This window comes from Lethenteron reissneri, chromosome 11 (assembly GCF_015708825.2).
Source record: "Lethenteron reissneri isolate LAM-NWPU_2019-01 chromosome 11, ASM1570882v1, whole genome shotgun sequence".
Classification (NCBI taxonomy): Eukaryota; Metazoa; Chordata; class Hyperoartia; order Petromyzontiformes; family Petromyzontidae; genus Lethenteron; species Lethenteron reissneri.
This window is the reverse complement of record NC_083789.1, coordinates 7,648,403-7,668,684: the sequence shown is the minus strand read 5'-3', so window position 1 is coordinate 7,668,684 and position 20,282 is coordinate 7,648,403. Positions and strand designations below refer to the sequence as shown.

Below are 20,282 nucleotides of genomic sequence, written 5' to 3'. Positions count from 1 at the left end.
AAATACATTATCTGGTCTGGGCTCACATACTACTGTAACCACATGTATGCACGTCTTGTGGGCGTCCGATGTTCTTTAACATATTGATGAAAATATCTAAGAGGTTGTTATTTACCCTTTCTGGCAATAAAACAGCTGTTAAGATGTTCAAACAACAGAAACCTTTTGCAAGGCAGCAAGACTGCATTAACCGCACATACTCGTGGCAAAGCATGTACTTGTGGCAACATCATTATTTTGTATACAGGGGGAAAGGTCCCATAGATATAGCTGCTCGACCCGAGCTATAAGTGTTCTGATACTTGCGTTGTGTTTGTATTGTTCGCCTTTTGGCGTCCTCTGGTCGAACACTGCTCAGACAAGGCCATAAAGAAGGCTGTCTCTGGTGTAGGCAAATCAGTTTAAAACACAATGCAAATATTATGTTTGCATGTTTTGCCACAAGTACGTGTGGTTAATGCAGACGTAATGCCTTGCAAACGGTGTCTATTTGATGCTTGAACATCTTAACACCTCCAGTTTTATTGGCAGAAAGGGCAAAAACCTCTTCTTATTTTTCATCATTTTGTATATTTAGAAAAAAGAGGCTTCACAGACCTTTAACATATTGTTTGGTTTGCTCGCGTCTTACGAATCCCATCTTGTTCGAACGCCGTGCGTGCTCGCGTTAGGGACCCATGCTGAAATAAGCCAATTATTGTCGGTGAAAAAAAATCCCTCGGTCCCCTTTGGGGCTTCGGAAAGCGACGTGCCCCTGCTATTATTGGAAACCCTTGGCTCAGCTCACCAATTTTCTCTGCTGGATGTGGTGGTGGGTGGGAGCTGTAAGGGGTGAGTGGGTGGATGGGTGGGTGGGGAAGAGTTGGAGAGAGGAGGCAACTGGTTGTTCCCGTGGCTACGGTTGCCTTAGAGATGGCAGCATCGCTAACAGCAACCGCGGCAGTCACTTGTCCGGCGTCATGGTTGCCGGGGCGTGGATGGGGGAGCAAAAGCAGCAGCAAGGAGAGATGTTGTGACGGGGGGTCGCGGTGAGAAGCGAAGTAAGCAGCAGTTCGCTAGCTACGGCAGTCTGGCACAAATCCTGTGGAGGACACAACTATATTTGTCTGTGCACACACAAGGAAGACGCAGCCCAAAACGTCAAACAGCTCTGAACGCATCTCCGTGTCCCACACGGCTGTGATGCTCCGTTAGGTGATGAGTTATGGGGGGAAATCATGCACACGCACGGAATGACGTTACTCTTTCCTAATGTGTTTGTCCTTGGAAGTTTTTAATTAGCTCCAGTTGATCAAAGGACAACCCTTTAATCAAAGGGCAACCCTTTGATCAAGCAGATCGATTTGCCTGCTTTTCAACAGCAAAGGTTCCTAATTGCACCACACTTCTATCTTACAGTTTTGTTTAAACTTGAATTGTCTTGACGAGAGTCGTAGTGCCGCGCAGCAAGGCAACACACACTTCAGGATGCAAACATCGGCGGCATTTGGAGCCTGTTGTTCTGTGACATTTACACGACCGACAGGAACCTCCCCTCCCCAACCTGCAATCAACAAGCCCTGTAAACAATAACAATATTCCAGAGCACCGAATCTCAATTTGCATAATTGACGTTATTGGCATGCAGCGCCTTCCCTAATGAGCACGATTTGTTATTGGCATACAATGTGGGGTGCACGATTTGCATAATTGTCTTTCGCTGGAATTTAGGTTTCCTGGCGGATGACGGCGTTTGTGTCCGTGGCAGGGGCCTGTCAACAGCGACGTGGCCGTGTTTGGTGGCTTTAGGTTCAGCTTCCTACACCGCCCATCAGCCCATGATACGTTAAGGGCATTGGATTCAACACATTCCTCCTGCGGAGGGAGCTGGTAGGAACGTTGGGTTGCTCGGTCAATGGCCAGGGTCAACGGCGGCGTGGTGTATTCCGCAAATATGCCCGACTGTGAGGGCGGGCACAAGCCGGCGTGAGTAGGTTAAACGTTGAGTTTTATAAGGGCATCACGGGGTGACCAGCCCCTCCCCACCCAGCCCCACCCCTCCCATCCCCCACCCAGCCCCTCCCTCCCCACCCAGCCCCTCCCTCCCCACCTAGCCCGACCCCTCCCACCGCCCACCCAGCCCCACCCCTCACCCAGCCCCATCCCCACCCAGCCCCCTCCCCCTCCCCACCCAGTCCCTCCCCTCTCCACCCAGCCCTCCCATTTTTTGATGCACGACGGACGGACACAATAATCCCCTGTGGGCTGGTGGAACCAGGTGGTTCCTACCAGTATAAAGCAGCAGTAGCGCCTCCGAGTAATCATCAGCCACTGGGAGCATGAGTAATGAAAAGTAACCAGAAACTGAAAAGGCCATACGTTCCGATGGATGTCAGAGGGAAGGCAAAAATGCTAGCCCGACCTTAACTCTTAAGTAGCCAATACAATTTTTTTTTACTCGCCCTCTCACTGGCCCGAACCTTAACAAAATGCCAAACAAACCACGAGAACTAGATCGAACTCAAACAGCCAACCAGCTCCATGACTAGCCCTGTCACGGACGCTAAACTTAACTATCTAGCCAGTCAGCCATTAGTACTCACCCTGACTGACCCTACCAGTTAGCCAAGCAGCCACGAGTACCAGCCAGTCTCTAGTAGGAGCCCTCTCGCTGACCCTAAACCTAAACAAATGGCCATCTCCCTGACCCTAACTCTAACCAACTGACCTACTCCAAAACCCCTTCCCAAAGCTTTGACAGCGGGGCCCCTTTTCACGTTCCATTGTTGGTGCTTATTGAGTTTAACACGTCGGCTTTCGCGACCAATATCATCCATAACGGGCTTTTTGGGGTTAGATCGCGTAAACAGCCAAGTAGTAAGGGTTGTCACGTAAACAGAACATGCCAGTGATGACGGTTGCTTGTGTTGCAATCGAAACGTCGTATTCTAGTATTTTATTTTATTTCTACGTGACTTCACCGAAAGAACCAGAGTAATTCCTGCAGTCACGAAAGCTTCAATTCAAGTTTATAAGTCAAATTTGAATAAGTTCCTTGGACATGCAATGGGAAGGAAAATATATAAACCGGAACCCGTCGCTCTTCCTACAGCCCCCTAATGACGTTGTGTGCTGTGATTTAAAGGCCGTTTTTAGAGTGGAGTATTGATCATTATAACGGTGATTAGATGGAATCCGTCATTATTTGGACAAATGAAAATAGGATATTTCCTTCTTGTATATCTTTCCTATTTTAGGATATATAGCCTTTCGATTTTAACTTGTCAAAATAATCTACAGGACAGATTCCATCCAATCACAGAAAGTTATAATAAATGATAATCAGTGCTCCACTGTCAAAACTGCATTTAAATCACAGCACATTATGCCATTTGGGTCTGTTTGAAGAGAAACAATTTCCGGATTGGAAAACAAAGTGACTGAACTTATTCGAACGAGTTGCAGGCCGTTTTTGATTTGAACAAGTTTAGTTCTGTATTCTGATTTCATTGGGCAAGCAAGTTTGACAAGACAGCGCCGTGTGTTTATATTTATATTTGTCAAGGCAGAAGACAAAACATCACATTAGCATAACAAGTCGCAATTTAAAAACAAAACAAGCTGTACGCGCCACTCGTGTACAATCGCCGTGCACACCGCACGCGCCCTGGTCACGAACTGCCAACCCGTCATCGTCAGGACAGCTCGTGCCAAATGGAATCTTATGATTCGGTGAAAACGTGTTCCTACACCACGTTACAATTAGACCGGAAAAAGTCTATAAATGTGAGACCAAGACACAGAACAGCAGTGAAATAAATGCAACTACTAAGATGATTTATGTCATATAAGAAAATATTTTTTGCAGGGCTCTATGGCCCAATAAAATACAATGACACACTGTTGCAGTAAACAATGACCATTTGCCCTCGTTTTATTTCACAACCTTTTGTTGCCTCTGCTACCAACTTGGTAACAGTTCTTTTTTTTATCCCTCGCACCTAAACAATCAGATTAGGGGGCATCTACTGTAAAAAAATTGAGCTTATACAACACGATCAAATCAAGTGTTCAGCACTAATTAAGTTTAAATAAAACATTGCAATAGGTGTTTTCCTTGCACTAAATTCTGAGACAACTGAAACGAGCGAAACTCACCACACACGCAAGGGCTTTCCTCTCCTCCTTATACATTCATCAAAGAGCCCTTTACCATTCATGAACAGTTTTTTTGTTTTTGCTTCAACAGATTTGGGGCTGAATCCTAGACGTTGTCAGACCATTTGCTCCAGTGTGTTGCGCGTTTGTCCTAGCACCACCCAGCCACCTCGAGTATCTAACGTTTAGAATCATTTAAATAAGTGCGATGGTGGTGACAACAAAAAATACATGTCCGAACGATGACAAAAAGGTGAATGTACGTAGTTCTGGCGGTAAAACATTGCATAAAATAACATCACTAACACGATTACCTTAAGAATCCATGGTGACGTCATGGTAACAATCAATTAAACTTTTTTTAAAACACGTATGAAAAAAACAAATGCCGCGATGTTTTTAAAACGAGCAAAAATTGCATGGCTACTGAGTTTTTTTATATCGAAAAATATTAACGAGTTTTAATGAAGCTTTGCATTTTGGTGGTGTTGCCGTTGATGTGAGCATTAATTTGAAGGCGGACGATTTAGTTTTTTTTTTAAAGTGGTATTTTCGATTGAGAAATTGTTAACCGCTCCACCGCCCGCCCCAAGCTGATGAACATCCTCATGTACTGGGAAAAAAACAATGCACGGCCTAAAAATGAAATGCTTATGCAGGCAGAGGATGAAAGAATACCATTTTCCACTTTGAAATGTATCATTCTGACAGCAGTTGCGTAACATAGGACGATGTGGCTCAGCTGGCTGCAGACCAGAAGGTGTGGGAAAAGTTTCGTCGCCCCCTGTGCTGTTCAGCGCAGCAAGGTCGAAGGTTCCAAGGAAATTTAAAGTTACATAATTGTTTTGGTGGAGCGGTGGTACCACTTTGTGGAAAAGTATGAGTAATTGATCTATGGATTGGATCAGTCCTGGCCTAAGTAATGTGGAATTTGTGCGACTGGCTCAGGGCTGTATATTGGCGACGATTGCCGCTGTGCGCTCATTTAAATGGGAAATCACTTTGATTGAGCTCAGAGACCATCAGGACCTGAATCATGAGTGGGAATCATTTTTTTAACTGGCACAAAACAGTGGACATTGCCAGTTTTCTGACAAATATTACACTGTAAATCTCTTTCAAGCGTGGACTGAGCGATCAGAGGGATGAGTTGGGGCACGAGGAGGGGCTCAGGCCTAAGAATCGTGAACAGCGGCGTGCAAATTTACGCAAGTCCACAATTCTCAGGAGCCCCGACTGGCGACGGCCCCGTACCCACTGAGCCGCTGCCAGTGCGGGAACCACGCCACCTCCAGCTTTTCAAGGCCGCCGGCGACACGCGCCTGCAGCGCGAAGAACGTGCACGCCACCACAAAGTATGCACGCGCCACCGCCGAGCTGTACAGGAGCGCCGGTGCGGCAACGCACGTGAACACCGTCCACCAAACGAGCGACAGCCACTGCACGCAACGAACGCGCAGCTCCGATTTGCACTGCGGCACCGGTGGCTCCATGTGTGCGGCCGCAACGACGGCGCCATTTGAGCTGGCGGTCGTTGGCGACGGTTCAGTCGCCGGCGCCACGAAGGAGCCTCGTTCATAGAAGGAGTGCAGCATGGCCTCCTTGTCGAGCCAGCGGTCGCAGCACCACGCGGCCAGGCCAGCGGCGTCGGGGGGCAGCGTGGAGATCGGGTGGCGCCGCACGTGGAAGTGGATCTCGCGCGGGAAGCGGCCGGCGAGGAGCTGCAGCTCGTTCTGCGGGAAGCTGCAAGGGTAGGCGACCGTAACGTCGTGTACACAGTCCAGCTTCCCACCTGGTAGAGGGGGGGGGACGAGGAGGGCCGGTAGAGGCAGAGGGAGACAGTATCCACAAGTCGTTAGACAACAATGTGAGTAGCGGTATTGTCTTACGGGGCCGCTCCTTGATGCTTGTAAATATTTCAATAGCATGATGCGATGATGAGAGCGCAAATAGAATAGAATATAGCTTGGCGGGGGACGTAAAAAATAAAACAATCATAATTTATTTTGTCCCCAAAAGCTTCGGCTGTCTCTGAGGATACTTAATCAATAGTGTCCTGCTTGGGATGTTTGGCTGGGACCGTATAAAGTATTTTGAGTGTGGTGGGAAACTGGAATACCCGAATAAAAAAAAAACAGATATAAGGGGTGAGTTCTGAAAAATCCATAAAGGCTGGTCACAGCAGCACTGCCTTCTGAAAATACAGTTTACAGCAGGTGGGTTTCCAGTGTACAAAATCAAAATGTGATCCGTCAACTCCACCGAGTGCCGAATTACAGAAACACATCAAAGCCACCACCACCCTACGATTAGACTCAGCTTAAACAATTACACCCTGTTTAAATGAAAGAAAAAAAAGCACATACATCCGCTCGTCAATAGTATATGGATTTTTTCCCCACTTTAATGCGTCCGGTTTCAATGCTATAACATGTTCCTCATTAATGGTGTGCGCGTTGCCGGCCGGTGGTGTAGAGCATGACATTTCAGCAGGCAGAGAAACAACCGTTAAGTTAAATTGTACCAAATATATTTGTACTCTTCTATCATTTATTCTCAAGCAGGGCGACCGCACTTCAAGCAGACCGCTTGTATGCAACGCATGCATGTTTATAATTTGGAAATATGAAATATTCATTATAATTATCATCAGCCACTAACAATATACTGAAATCTTGGCCCCATCTCCTCGGTGGACGAACTCTTGGCCGCTTTTCCCTTCTTTGGCTGCCACTCGGTAGTTATTTCCACCCAATGGCCATATTCCCCTCTCGCATCGTATGTCCTGTCCACATCCACCAACAGTTAATATAACGTCTCTGAACTTCTGCTTGTTCTCTGATTCACATGTATTTACAAACGTGCATCATCCCCATGACATGTGCCCTTTTTTGTTGCATTTTCTTTGCCAATTTTCGATTTAAAGCTTTCGTGACTGCAGGGATTCATCTTCTTGGTTCTTTCGGTAAAGTCACGTAGAAGGGAAGTAATAAAATATTATATTATTTTCTTTGCCAATGTTTCCGATGCGTGTCATACGCAGGTAACATGCACCAATTAAAAACTTTGTCTAGGCACATTGCTTGGTTGCTTCTCATTATCAAGTTCAGCTGTCCAAAAGCACCCCAGCCCACTCTCATCTGCCCTGTTGCTTTTGTTGATCTCAGATCACCTTCAACAACTGGTGACATCCGTTTCCGAATTTTGTTTCTCTCGGCATTTCAATCTGTTGGCTATAGTTTGTAAAACGTTATCTCCCTATTGGCCAAGATATTTGATGTTATATTACATTAGCTTTGCCTGTAATTACCTTTACATTGTCTCTGAAATGTTCCAATGTAATATTTTCTATTTATGCAGCACATAAACACAAATGCATGGTAGGCTGTATCACCATCTCACACCTGTGAGTGGCACTGCCCGTCCCCTAATCCCCACACCAGCAAGATCTGACCATGTCGGTCCAGTGCTCACGGAGCTACATTGGCTTCCGGTTGCCGGATGAATACATTATGAGGTCACACTCATTACACACAAAGTGCTTGCCACAATACCTTGCTGATCTCATCAGCAAGGTATTGTGGTTCAAGGAGCATAAACCATCGCGCGAACGCCGGTCATCCTCGCAGCAGCTTTTGGCTAATCATCTAACAAAGACGGTCACTGCATCGCATCGTGCGCTTTCAGGTGCTCTTCTGCGGCCGCCTGGAACGCTCTTCCTTCCGATCTTAGGAAGCCACTGACGCTATGCACTTTTAAATCTAAATTGAAAACTCACTTCTTTATAACTGCTTTTTGTGTTTAGTTTGTTGTCCTTCCCCCCCGCACCGCCGATTAGCTACGTACGGAAGAAGTTCAACATACATGCATACCTGAGTGTAGGCGCTGTACGATGTGGGTAAAGCCGGTGGTGCGTGGATGGAGCACGTGCTCATACTTGGGCAGGCCGTTCTTCTCGGCAAATTCGTCGCTTCGTGCTTTAGTGTTCGCTGTGTGCACACAACGAACAAAAACACACAAAACGTCGGACGACCATTATAAAAGTGAAATACAGACGGGTCTTGTTGTCCACGAGGCGCGAACAGTAAACGGACACAGCGGGAGAGGGAAGCGGTGGGGGTGGTGGAAGCAGGAATGAGTCTCATGCACTCGGAGGCACTTTAGCATCACAATGACGAAAATGACAATGGTGGCAAAGCTGCATTGTGAAGCTTGCGAGATGCCCCGACCCGCGTATTGATGGCCACAATAAACGCACTGACAGCTCAACACCGCATCGCGGACCACACAAAGAGCGGCGCGCAATTTAACGCACTCATCTTATCGATTAAATTTTTTTTCCTCACAGATCGGGTTATTGTTGCCTTATCCCTCTTCTAAAGATGAGCATTACGAACTGAAACAGGGTCACCCAGGTTGTAGCCTGATGGACAGCCTAATATATACGAGTGTGGGCCTTTGATATGTGAACATGGGTTAAATTCCAACTGGGGGTGGAATTTATTTAGTTATTTCCGCTTCCCACCACCGAAAATGAACCTTGATTTATTTTAATATTCGTGGCACGCTCAGCCAGTAACTGTGACTACAACTACATCTACGAAGCTGTGTTGGATATGAGGGTGTGGAGTAAGGTGCAGCCACCGTGACAGATTGCCACACCCACCGTAAACAAGTCACCGCAACCACCAGCAACTTCGCACAATCTCAACGACGTTGGCAGGCAGTAGAATGTTTTTGCGTTTGAGGGCATGGTCCTAATTGGCTCGGCCAGGGCTCCAAAAGCTACACTGATTAATTAATTATCTCGAGAGCCGGAGTATTACGTTTATTTTTTTTAAGGCGACTTTTGGGGACGTTGGGACAGCTTGCGTCACACAGCTTAGGCACGCTTGACTCCGTGCCCCGTGCCAAATCGCCCATCGAGAGAGTCGCCAAGCGGCGAATTGATTTTCTTTTAATTCTCAGACCTCCATATTTTTGGCTGTTGAGAAAATAATTTCAATCAGACCTGTCGTGGGCAGGAGTGTCTGCTCGTGACGTGTGTGTGTGTGACGCACACACACAGTGTTCAAGGTCACACAAATAACACGGGATATCAAATGATACTTCCATCATCACTCCGACCTGAATGACCCCAACCCGAAGTCAAGTCAAATGTCATTCAGAGTCTGTCTACACAAACCAGACGTATGCTAGAGCAATCATCTCTGCTGGAGGTTCTGAATCACGTGCGTATGGTTCAGTGTTTCTCGATTTGTATATTTTGTATGAGAGGTGAAGTAGCACATTGGTTAGCTCACTGTCTGACACCGGCGAACAGAGTTCGATTCCCGGTCACGACGAATGATATCTCAACTGGCATGTCACCCCACCCTTCAACCCGCCCTGACCAGCATGGTGAAGTATGGTCAAACAACCCTCATTACTGGCATGGTGTTTTTCACATGATCCCTGCAGCCAACAGCAGCGGTGCTACAACCCGACAATGTTAAGCACTAAATGATGGTGGATTCAAAGTGACCGTTTATTATGATAATAAACAAATTACTCAATTGGGATTACGCACAGCAATAATCGCTCCTACTGGCAGACCAATGCCCAAATGCAGGCTGCTGCCGAGTCACCTTGTGCTTAAAGGGAACATCTGCGACTGGGGGTGCCCGCCCTTGGAATGTTTGAGATGAGATGTGATGCAATGCACTTCGAGCTGCCGAGGCACCGAAAGCAAGCACCGTGCGGGTGCAAAACATTATTTTAATCCAGAGAGTTGCCGAGTGAGGGCGGTGTGAGGATCAAGATATCATGATGCCCTCCCTCCCCCTCCCCCCTCTGTCGCGCGATTGTCCATGCACGGACTTCTCACCGGTCAGGTCGGTGCCCTCGGGGAAGAAGAGCAGCTGGAGGCGCTGGTCGATGGCCGTGAAGTAGTCGAGGTGGCGCGTAATGTGCTGCTCATCCTGCTCCCAGCGTCGTGCAATAAACACAAACGCCGCCACCTGCATGGCCCAGCCTAAGCATACCCACATTGCACAGCGGCACCACGGGGGCGCGGAAGGTGTGGGGGACGAAACGGATTTGTTACCGGAAGCCTGTTAATCAAATCACCCGGGACCGTGTCTGATCCTATTAGAGCTTGTTACATCAACACAAATGGTGTTTTAATATGCTTGGCAGTGATATCACCATCAAGAGTGCAAGGATAACGTTTAATCAACTGACTAAATAACTGTTAATTGCCTCCTTGTAATCTATTGTATGAACCCAGCGAAGCATCACAGTCTTAATCATACTTTTCAGGAGGGCCCTGCATTGAGGTGTTTGGGTAGTTTATTTTCAATGCTTTCCAACCAAAGTTAAAATTGTTTATGCATTATCTCAGTTCATCTGTCTGTCCGTCATGGGGCAGTGGGGAATAAAAACTCTCAAACAAATGAACCAATCTGTAGGATGTGTTTCTATTCGGGACTTGCCCGATTGAATAGTGGCCAAACTGATCAAAGGATTGCCCAAAACTTGCGAGACACAAAACCAAAAGTTATATTTGCAACTATGCAAATGTTTTTACCTAAAGCTCCACGTCAGCTTCCATAGTGTAAATTAAATATAGGGACAAAGCATTAACCCATGCATATATAGGATTTTGTTTTACTTGTCATTATTTTGTGTGGGCTTAACTTGATTGACCAGAAATAACACACACAGAGGAGTGCGATAATTGTAAGAACGAAGAAACTTGGCAGAGATGCTTGTAGCCAGAGAAAAAGCGGAAGGTCTTGAACCTGGGCTCAAATATGAGTAACGAATCCGCAATATGGTCAGCCAAGTGGAGGAAGTTCTACACCGAGGAGGCAGCAGCAGGGAAGGAACGATTGAGCAGGGCGAGTGAGATAGTGAATTCCAGGACAGGAGAGGGGATGGACGAAGGGGGCAGGGTCGTGCCAAAACCAGGTTCCATTCACCATGCGATCTACTGGACTGTAAAAAAGAGCTTCATAGCTCATCGGATTTCTCCAAGATAGATAAAGATTCTGACTTCTGAAAAAAATTCTGACCTCCTCCCCGGTCTCCCCGCGCACTCGCAGACACAATGAGCACTAGGAGAATCAGCACAAAAACATAATTGAAATAAATGTTGCTATTGTGTGTCGCCATATTGTTGCATTAATTTAGTTTGGTACTCGAGTGAAGGTCTGTTACGTAACACAAAGAATGGGGACACGTGGTTCCAAATATTCTATTAAAATTATATTCTGAACAAGCAGCTGCCAAAATAAAACAAGAAAAAAAAATACATAATATAAATTCCTTCATAAAATAAAGCCGATTAAAAAAAATATTTTCCTCCGCGATGACATTTTGATTGGTTTTTGCAAGGGTAAGTAAGTCATTGTTGTTTGTGGATCTAAAACGAGGCGTTAAATCTACGGAAATAAACGGGGTTTCGTCGTAACCAAAAACGAGTGGGGAGATGGAGGAGAGATCGGCGGCAGTGGGGGGAGGGGGGGGTAGCAGGGTAAGAATAGGAGACGAAGAATAAAAATAACCGACGTGATTTATCTTCACGTGTCATTGCGGGCAGCGCGGAGGGCAGTGAGAAGGAGCCCCAATGAACCCCACCGAGCTCGGCACACGGGGGCAGCTCAACCACCCCCCCCCCCCCCCGTTGCCCCCCACTTCGTGTGCACGCTAATTGTCTCTTCTCGTTGGCAAGCACATTTAAAGGAATACAAAAGAAAAAGGAATAACCTTGGAGTTACCGATTGGCTCAGGGGGTTGTAGATCCCAGCTCGGCCCAGAGTGCTCAGCCACCACGACTGAGATTCTGCGTTTGAATCTGGGATGGTCGGATGAGCAATCAGTCGTTCATTTGGTATCTTTTGTGATCAACGTTAGATTCGCAAAAGCAGGTGTGACCGTGTGTAGTTTACGAGGTATGGAACGAGTGAAACCACCATGATTCGATCAAGTGCCATGATTCAGGATCCTGATTACATAGAGGAATGCTTTTGTTTTTGTCTGGTGTGTATTTTATTGTTTGTATTGTCTAATTTGGTGTTCAGTTTCATGAATTGCTTTAGCCTAAAAGGTAATATTTACATATGAAAAACGTATTCATCAATAACAATGACTTAAAAAATAAGCGTACAATAGGTGACATTTCAAGTTAAGGCTCTTCTTCAGAACCAGAGAGTTAATAAGGGTTGGAAACTGCACTTTATACAAAAAATATTTTCTGATCACCATTTTTCAAACAGGCATGTGAATAGTTACCTAATAGTAGCCATTGAGTAACAGACAAAGCCGTAGTAATAATACATTATACAGCACATGCTATGAAAAAGGGCCATTTTCCAAAATGACATCTATTATTTATTTGCATTTATTCCTGAAAGGCAGTGTTGACCTATGTGGTTTTTGGTGTTTGTGCACAATCTTCCATTGATGGAACACTAATGTATTTAACTTTTTACAATACGTATACATGCATGTTTAACTTCTTTCACACTATACGTAACCAACCGTGTTAATCGGAGATGTAATACAGGACATTGTGAGACAGAAAGAGTAATGCCTAGACTACAGAACATATCAGGCATATCACACTGTTAATAAACATAAGTGGGCTTTGGGTAGGACACGTCTCTGCAAGGAAATATAGCTGGTCATCAAGAATAATAGCAGTGGCAGCTGAAGGAAGGAAATGTGCCAAAGATGACATAGATTGAGGAAATGGAGTGATGAAATCACCTCGTGTGTGCAGGTGCTTGGTATATTGTTGCATCGTGGGATCATGAGTGATGGTGATAGATTGGGGAGGCCTTTGTCCAGCAGCGGATTGATTATGGCTGATGATGATCAAATCGACGAATCATTCCACTTCTATACTCTTTGGTTCTTTCTGGAAAGTCACGTAGGTATAAATCACGTTGGTGGGAAAGCACTTCTGTAATTAATTGATTTCCCAGCGGCGGTGGTGGCGGCACTCGCTCTCTCCAGGACTCACCGAAGCCCGGCACGTGCTTGAGCGTCGACTTGAGGCAGATCTTCTCGAGACGCAGGTAGCTGGAGCGGAGGAGGCAGTTCCACAGGAACATCCAGTCGAGGCGCGTGCGGTGGTTCATGATGATGACGCTGCGCTCGCCTGGGCGGAAACCGTCGCCCGTCACCACCACCTTGACGCCGAACACCAACTCCAGCAGCGCCTGCGTTGGGCACATGGTCGGCACAGCCAGGGCAACCATAATTGTTTCAATGTAATCATGTTTATTCAGATAATTCCATGGTGTAATGGTTAGCATACTGGACTTGCAATCAAGAGGCTCCCCGATGTGATCTCCCGGTACGGCACCCGGCAGTATGTAATGGGCATCGCCACAGATGGTCGACCAGCAGGTCACGTGTGGTGGATTAAAGTGTGAGCACTCTCGCCTCTTTGGGAAAAAGTAGGACAAACATCCTGAGAGGGCCTTCATACAGCTCCCTCTATTGGAGGGCCTTCCACCAACAGTGGCAAAACTGAAGCAACTTATGGAATATTCTAAAAATAGGAGAAACGCCCCAGGCCATCCTGAGTGGATCCATTCTCAGCTTTGTTCCATTCTCTTTGTCATTGTCTGTATTTATGATCCTCATGTTACTGCTAGAAGTATGCAGGGTTTAAAAATGTTCCCCTTCAGGCATATTGGATTTTTAAGAAAACAATTAATCTTTTTAACATTTTTGAATAATTTATTCGATGTAATAATGTAATATGTTTCCGTGCTGACAAAAGTAATATCACACGATTTTACTTTTTGGCGGAAAAAACATGGAACAGAAGTGTCGCCATGAAAGCGACGTCACTTCCTATTATTGAAAGGAAACTAAAATTATCACGATGCATGTCACAAGAATATAAATGGCACACAGGATGTTGTAATGTCAAAATGTCCGGCGGACACAAACAACCTCTAAACACAAGCAGCCCCTGTAGATACACTGCATATGCACACCAATCGATGAAATAACATAAATAGCCCGACTGAGGCACCTTTCCATTTTTGGAGTTCAGTGTTAACGGTTGAGGCTCATAGAGCCAGACTAAAGTAACTTAAAGTACTTGGGGGTTCGACATGACTGTATTGTCCAAAACTTGAAAATCCAGTAAAGAGCTACACAGCTGTTAGACCCCACTCGGTTTGATTTACCTGACCTATTCACCTTGCTGATCAGAGTAGTTAATTGAAAACTGCGACTGGAAAACATCAACCATACGAGTAAAAATGCTGTCACTTAACAGTGGTTTGGATTGTTGGTGCAGCACAATACTTATACAAATACCCAAGGCCACACTTGCTAGAATGATTATAAGACATTTACACGTACAGCACTTTGTAAATCCCCTGCTGAATCAGAGCCTCCCAACACGTGCAGGTTATGGGGGTTATTTATCCAAACTACACCATGCCAGATAGTGCGGTTTGGTGAAGATGGAGAGCATAGATGTTGGCACATAGTACAGTATAATAGAGTTTGCAGCCCTGCGCCCTGCTGACAATGTGGCAGCAGCATCAACAACGGCAGTAGCAGGAGCAACATTATTATAATCATCGTCCAAATTATCAGCAGCAGCAGCATTATCATCATGAGGCAGGTTACAATGAATTTGTTCAATCATGCATGTAACGTTTGATTAAATTATTTACGATTACTTACAAATATTACCTTTAGGCTAACGGAGTGAATGAAATGGACCAAAGTCAGAACGAGGCAAACAATACAGATGAAACAGTAGAAAAAATGTTTCTTAAATCAAAGCTTGACCCAAAATTGTGAGACTTCATGAAATCACATAGGGGATTGAACATTGCATGCTTAATGATCATGGGCAGGTAGAGTGGAGTGGTGGCACATGGCTTAGTGCACTGCGCTATGAACCCAGTGACCTGAATTCCATTCCTGGCCACAGCATACATCAGCGTCGAGCAATATCCAACCCGGACCTGAGCCCTCACTTCATCAAACCGCGCTAACCAACGTGGTCAAACAACCCATATGAGCGACAGGGCACGGGAAGGCCTTCATCCAAACGGGCTGTGGATTACCAATTTTAATCATGAGCAGCAGCAGCAGCAGCGGTATCGCCATCATCAGCAGCGAGTAAATGGACACGCAGGTGAGGAGGCGATGAAGAGGGGAGGCCTTACCACGGGTAGCGTTAGCCAGGTGGCAACGATGCGGTCGGTGAGCCAGCGGTACCAGGGCGGGTTGACGAGCAGCAGAGGCAGGAAGGGTCCCAGCATGAACACGCTACCCAGGAAGCTGCCCAGGAAGAGCATGATGGCAAAGTACATGCCGCCCAGTGACACCTGCATGGCGGCCCCCTCTGCCGTCCACCACTCCCCTTGTTGTTGGTCACTCCTCTACTCTGTGCCTTGTCGACTTGTCCACTCTCTGAAACACTCGTCCACTCCGCGTCTTACTTGGTTGTACAATCTCCTGACCTCCCATTCACTCTGCCGCTCAATCGCTCGGCTCTTCTCCGTGTCTGTGTACAAATCTTGGCACAATGAAGGCAAACGTGAGATCAAAAGTTGTCCATCATATGAGAGCACTGTAGTGTGCGCTATAATTATTGTTAATAGTTACTATATCACGATTATTACAGGCATGATATACAATGTGAAATTCTATATTCCTATGGTAGGGCCAAGTTACATTAAATTACTCGCAACAGTCAACTTACTTCCACCGAGCAACGCAGTCTCACCAGGTGGTGCTCATTATACACACACTGGAGAGATAATGATTCATGATTCATACTCTATTGATGACAATTATGATATATAACAATGCATGGTTATGATGAAGATGATGGGTATTAAGCTGCTGCTGCCAATGATGAGCGGACACTGTATGAAGATGTGAACTCAGGATCTCATGTCTGGGCGTTGTGCTGTTATACAATCCGCACTTGTTCCACACATCCCACTTTGCAACGCTTCTGCACTATTCTATAGTAAGCAAACCACAACTCCAGCACACCTCTGACCTGATAGAAAAAAACCCAAGCGAGAATTATACAACCACCTGGCAATCAGAGCAGAGGCCCTCAGATTAACTCGCAATCGGCTCAGCAGTCCAAATTTAGTCCTTCCACCATTAATAGAAAGAGCTGCATTCGACAGCTGCTTCATTTGCTCACCGAGATTAGAGGGGCTTGTGGCCATGGGCGGACGCCACGGCCCCCCCCCACCTCCCCCCACACTACACACCAGTAGCTGATTGCACAAACTACCTTAAGTAATTGTCTTCACACCAAAGTCAAGTGGAATTCCACCGAAGACGTTGTACATCTACAGCCATTTTTGTTAAGCCACTGCTGCGCGAGGATCTCTCTCCCCCAAACCGTGGGGGCGATTTGACCATACTTCCCCATTCTGGTCAGTGCGGGTTAGTTCGTGGAGGGGATCATTTATATAAGAACATCGAAGTACAGTACAACAATGCATCTTGCTGTACTGCCTTCTTTGGTGCCTCGAGCAGAGCACTGCCCCGAGACGCCTATGACAACCTATTGCACGTGGCGGTCAACTATGCAACCCACCTAATCCAGGCACTATACAGGCTAAAACCTGCTGTGCTTTTGAGCTCTGATGACAATGAGCTCATTCCTAGCGATTTGGTTTCAAGCCTCGGGTCTTTAATGCAACCGGAGCTGTCACGATTCAGAGCCTTCTGGTATCAACGAGCTGTCAAATGAAAATGGTTGCCTGCTTAAAACAAACATTGGGTGGCACTCATTTCCGATTCCTCAGCCCGTTGTGTGTAATTCCACATTCCTACGATGGGTATGGTACTTGCATATGATGTCTCCGGCTTATGCTTGTCCATCGATCCATGTGTTCCTCTTTCCATCTTTTAGTGCAACTGCAAGCATGCACTTCGCCTATTTTGTTCTATTTTATTTGTCAATATCAATGTTTCTGATCCATGTCAGAGCACGTACTACACACGGATTAAACATAGTCAGTGTTGCCACTTGGTATGTGTTGCTTTTCAGTTTTTCACAAGGACTCCACCAACAGGGTTGGCATCTTCTCGTTATATAATTTAAATTCCGCTCTGCCTTTAATAACTGCCCAAGGTATACCCCTGCAGTGTTTTCCAGTTGTATCTCTTCAACAAATATCTTCGATGCTTAAGCAAACTTCTGTTTTACTCGTATTTATCTTGTTTAAATGAAACTGTATAGTATGTCGCAAGCTCTATTAACACGACTAGCACTTGAACTTCAGCATATCGACAGATGTACAGAGGTCAATCGTCACATACTAACACTGTACACGTGTACATTTCCATCATTTCACCACCCTTAAATAACGTAAAGTGTATGTCCATCCAGCAATGGGCCTTCTGGATCCATGTTTTACAGCAGCATTGGTCAAGCAAAAAAAAACAACTCCTGTACCGATTTCGACTTCTCTAAAGCCCTCATCAGCAGTGGAGCCCGTTAAACAAATTCTGTTGATTTTCCTGGTGTTCAAGGCAAGGCAAGAGCCCCCTCCACAGAATCTTGAACACCTTTGGGGCCAATACAATGTGTTGGTGGTGACACGGGCCCTAGTCTGCTTTCATACAGCTATTTGTCAGTTATAATGTATTACCGCACCAACAATCCGTCAAAACAAAGTTTCATAGATTAATTCAGCACCAGTATATAGTAACAGCTACAAACCCACTCAAATTACAAACGTTCTAGATATTTACCTAATTTTGAAGTAATTGTTGCAATGAACAATAATTACTCAATCCACTACTGGATTAAGGCATCCCCCCCCCACATTATGACAGTCTCGTGGGATTTTGGCCATACTTCCCCAGACTGGTCAGTGCAGGTTGGTGGGGGTCAGGAATCGAATTATTGTTGACGAGTTCACAGTACAGCACGTTAACCACTGTGACACTGCATATACGCCTCCACTCTTTATGGACAACTACACATCAGGGCTCCCGGCACACCACATCGATTCTGCGCATGGATGCGGTTAGCAGCCACATGCCTACTGAATTGCACCACGGACCCGGAAAACATTCAGCGAGGAAAACGTCCTGATATAAATTATATTTCCACTCCTATTGCTTTTTTTGTATTGCAAACACTATTAACCCACCATGTGAGTCGCACAGCAATGATGTGTAATTGAAACGCAGAAACACCCGTTCAAATGACAACATAGGCCATAGTAGTGGGTATATTTCATAGCAAGCCCTCGTGGTAAATATAATTCCAAACACGTTACAGAAAACCCAATAAATAGCACACGATATAGCGTACAAATCACGCACACTCGTACAAACAAAACCTCTTATTACAAAAGGACATTAAATGTATTGTAAACAGCACGCGCATATGCAGCCTAATTACTGTATAAATCGCCGACCACAAACGCAAATAAGAAAATATAAGGCCTTTAAAAAAATGTGTTTTGTAGTTTTTTCACAAAATTTTAAAGGTCACAAGATTAAGTATCCTTTCAGACCTTGCGGACAGCAGTGCAGTCGGTGTTAATGATCAACACAAAAACATGTTTTACGTTTACATATTATTTTAAGTTAATTATATTAACACTGCAATTTGAATTGTTTTTTTTCCCAAAGGCATTTCACCCTGCTCTGGTCCACATCTTTCAATTCCAACATTGTGTGGGTCCATAACAGTTTCTCCAGTAACATTTTAAAATAGAATTGAACCACTCCAATTTTAGGATAACATCTTGCAATGTTGTTGTGAATACCTTTGGCCAGAGCTACGTGTTATAACGCTACGTGCCTCTCCCCTTGATATGTATTTTGGTACTTAATTGATTCAACATTTAGCGTGGCTGTATCGTTTTTGCAAACGTTATTTTAATTACTTCTAAATACATTGTTTGTGTGTGCCTCGGTTTGTGAGAGCTGGGATAAATGCATCAATTTCCAGCGAGTTAAATGCCTCCTCCATTAGGTAGATAAACCTTTACTCCATTAGGTAGATAAACCTTTACTAAACCAAGCCGTCCGTACCACGGGGTTGGTTAGCTCCTGTGCACGTTCCACTCTGCTGCCAACTATCCCCGCAAAACATTTAAAATGACACATTACGTGACAATTACAACCGCATACGATACATCAAATGTTCAACACAAACACCTTAGTTTTGATTCTAGATTTGAAGCTTTCGTGACTGCAAGGATTCATACTCTTAGGTTTTTTTCGGTAAAGTCACGTAGGTGACTTTAACTTGTATTTAAGAGCTTGTCTCTTAGATTTTTTTCTCACTTGATACGGTAAATCTAGCTGTGACGGTCCCACCTGATGACGGAGACTTGTGTTGCCTCCGAAACGTCGCGAATTATTATTTCATTTCTATTATTATTTCTATTTTATTTCTATTATTATTTCTATTATTTTATTATTTTAAATATTATTTTTATTTTCACCTACGTGACTTTACCGAAAAAACCCAAGAAACGTGTTCACAGTCCGAACCGGCCCCAATACATTACATTATCAACTCCAATTACAAATGATACCACGGTCACCCCACCGACCGCCTGGCAAAATCGTCTCGTGTGCCCACAGCCCCCTCACCCGTCTCAAGATCCGAGCAGGTTGGCCCTCGGATGAACTTTAAAACGTTAACAACGTAAACATTATTACTGTGACAACAATCGTCAGGCGCTGCGAGGGGGACGCGCAATCCGCCCCGCGATGATCGCCCCGTCGCTTTTTGACAACCGGAATCAACAATCGGTCGAGGGGGGCGCCACATTTTTGTTCCGGGCGGTGTTGATTGACAGAAGCAGCGTTTCCATTTCCTCCGGACGATTTGCTTACGGGATGGCTTCCGGGTCTTATCGGTTTCCCGCCATATTATTGGCGCGTGCGCGTGTGAGAAGGGTGGGGGGAACATGCGGGGTGGGGGGGGGGAGCATGGGGTGGGCGGGGCATCGGGTGGGCGGGGCATGAGGTGGGCGGGGCATGAGGTGGGCGGAGCATGCGGGGCATGCGGGGTGGGGGGGAGCATAAGATGGGCGGGGCATGCGGGGTGGGGGGGAGCATGGGGGGGCGGGGCGGGGCATGCGGGGTGGGGGGAGAGCATGGGGGGGCGGGGCGGGGCA

General features: G+C 45.8%; 1 protein-coding gene across 2 annotated transcripts; it reads right to left on the bottom strand.

The window, feature by feature from the left end:
- Nucleotides 1–3,519: 3,519 nt before the first annotated feature.
- Nucleotides 3,520–19,915, bottom strand: LCLAT1 (lysocardiolipin acyltransferase 1). 2 transcript variants are annotated; one of them, XM_061549982.1, is made up of 6 exons: nucleotides 19,753–19,915; nucleotides 15,327–15,679; nucleotides 13,145–13,343; nucleotides 10,004–10,150; nucleotides 8,010–8,126; nucleotides 3,520–5,929 (listed from the first exon to the last, which is right to left on the bottom strand). In XM_061549982.1, the coding sequence occupies exons 2-6, from the start codon at nucleotides 15,492–15,494 to the stop codon at nucleotides 5,361–5,363; spliced, it is 1,200 nt and encodes a 399-aa protein (XP_061405966.1). In that variant the 5' UTR covers nucleotides 15,495–15,679; nucleotides 19,753–19,915; the 3' UTR covers nucleotides 3,520–5,360. The 2 variants fall into 2 exon arrangements, with proteins under 2 accessions (XP_061405966.1, XP_061405965.1); XM_061549981.1 differs by having other exon boundaries at nucleotides 15,327–15,667.
- Between the last annotated feature and the right edge of the window lie 367 nt (nucleotides 19,916–20,282).

Excerpts from the sequence above, each read along its gene's own strand:
- LCLAT1 (XM_061549982.1), bottom strand. The coding sequence starts at position 15,494 with ATGCAGGTGTCACTGGGCGGCATGTACTTTGCCATCATGCTCTTCCTG. Across the intron at positions 8,127-10,003 it reads CGAGGGCACCGACCTGACCG|CGAACACTAAAGCACGAAGC; the intron begins GTGAGAAGTCCG and ends GTGTGCACACAG. Across the intron at positions 5,930-8,009 it reads CGTACAGCGCCTACACTCAG|GTGGGAAGCTGGACTGTGTA; the intron begins GTATGCATGTAT and ends CCCCTCTACCAG.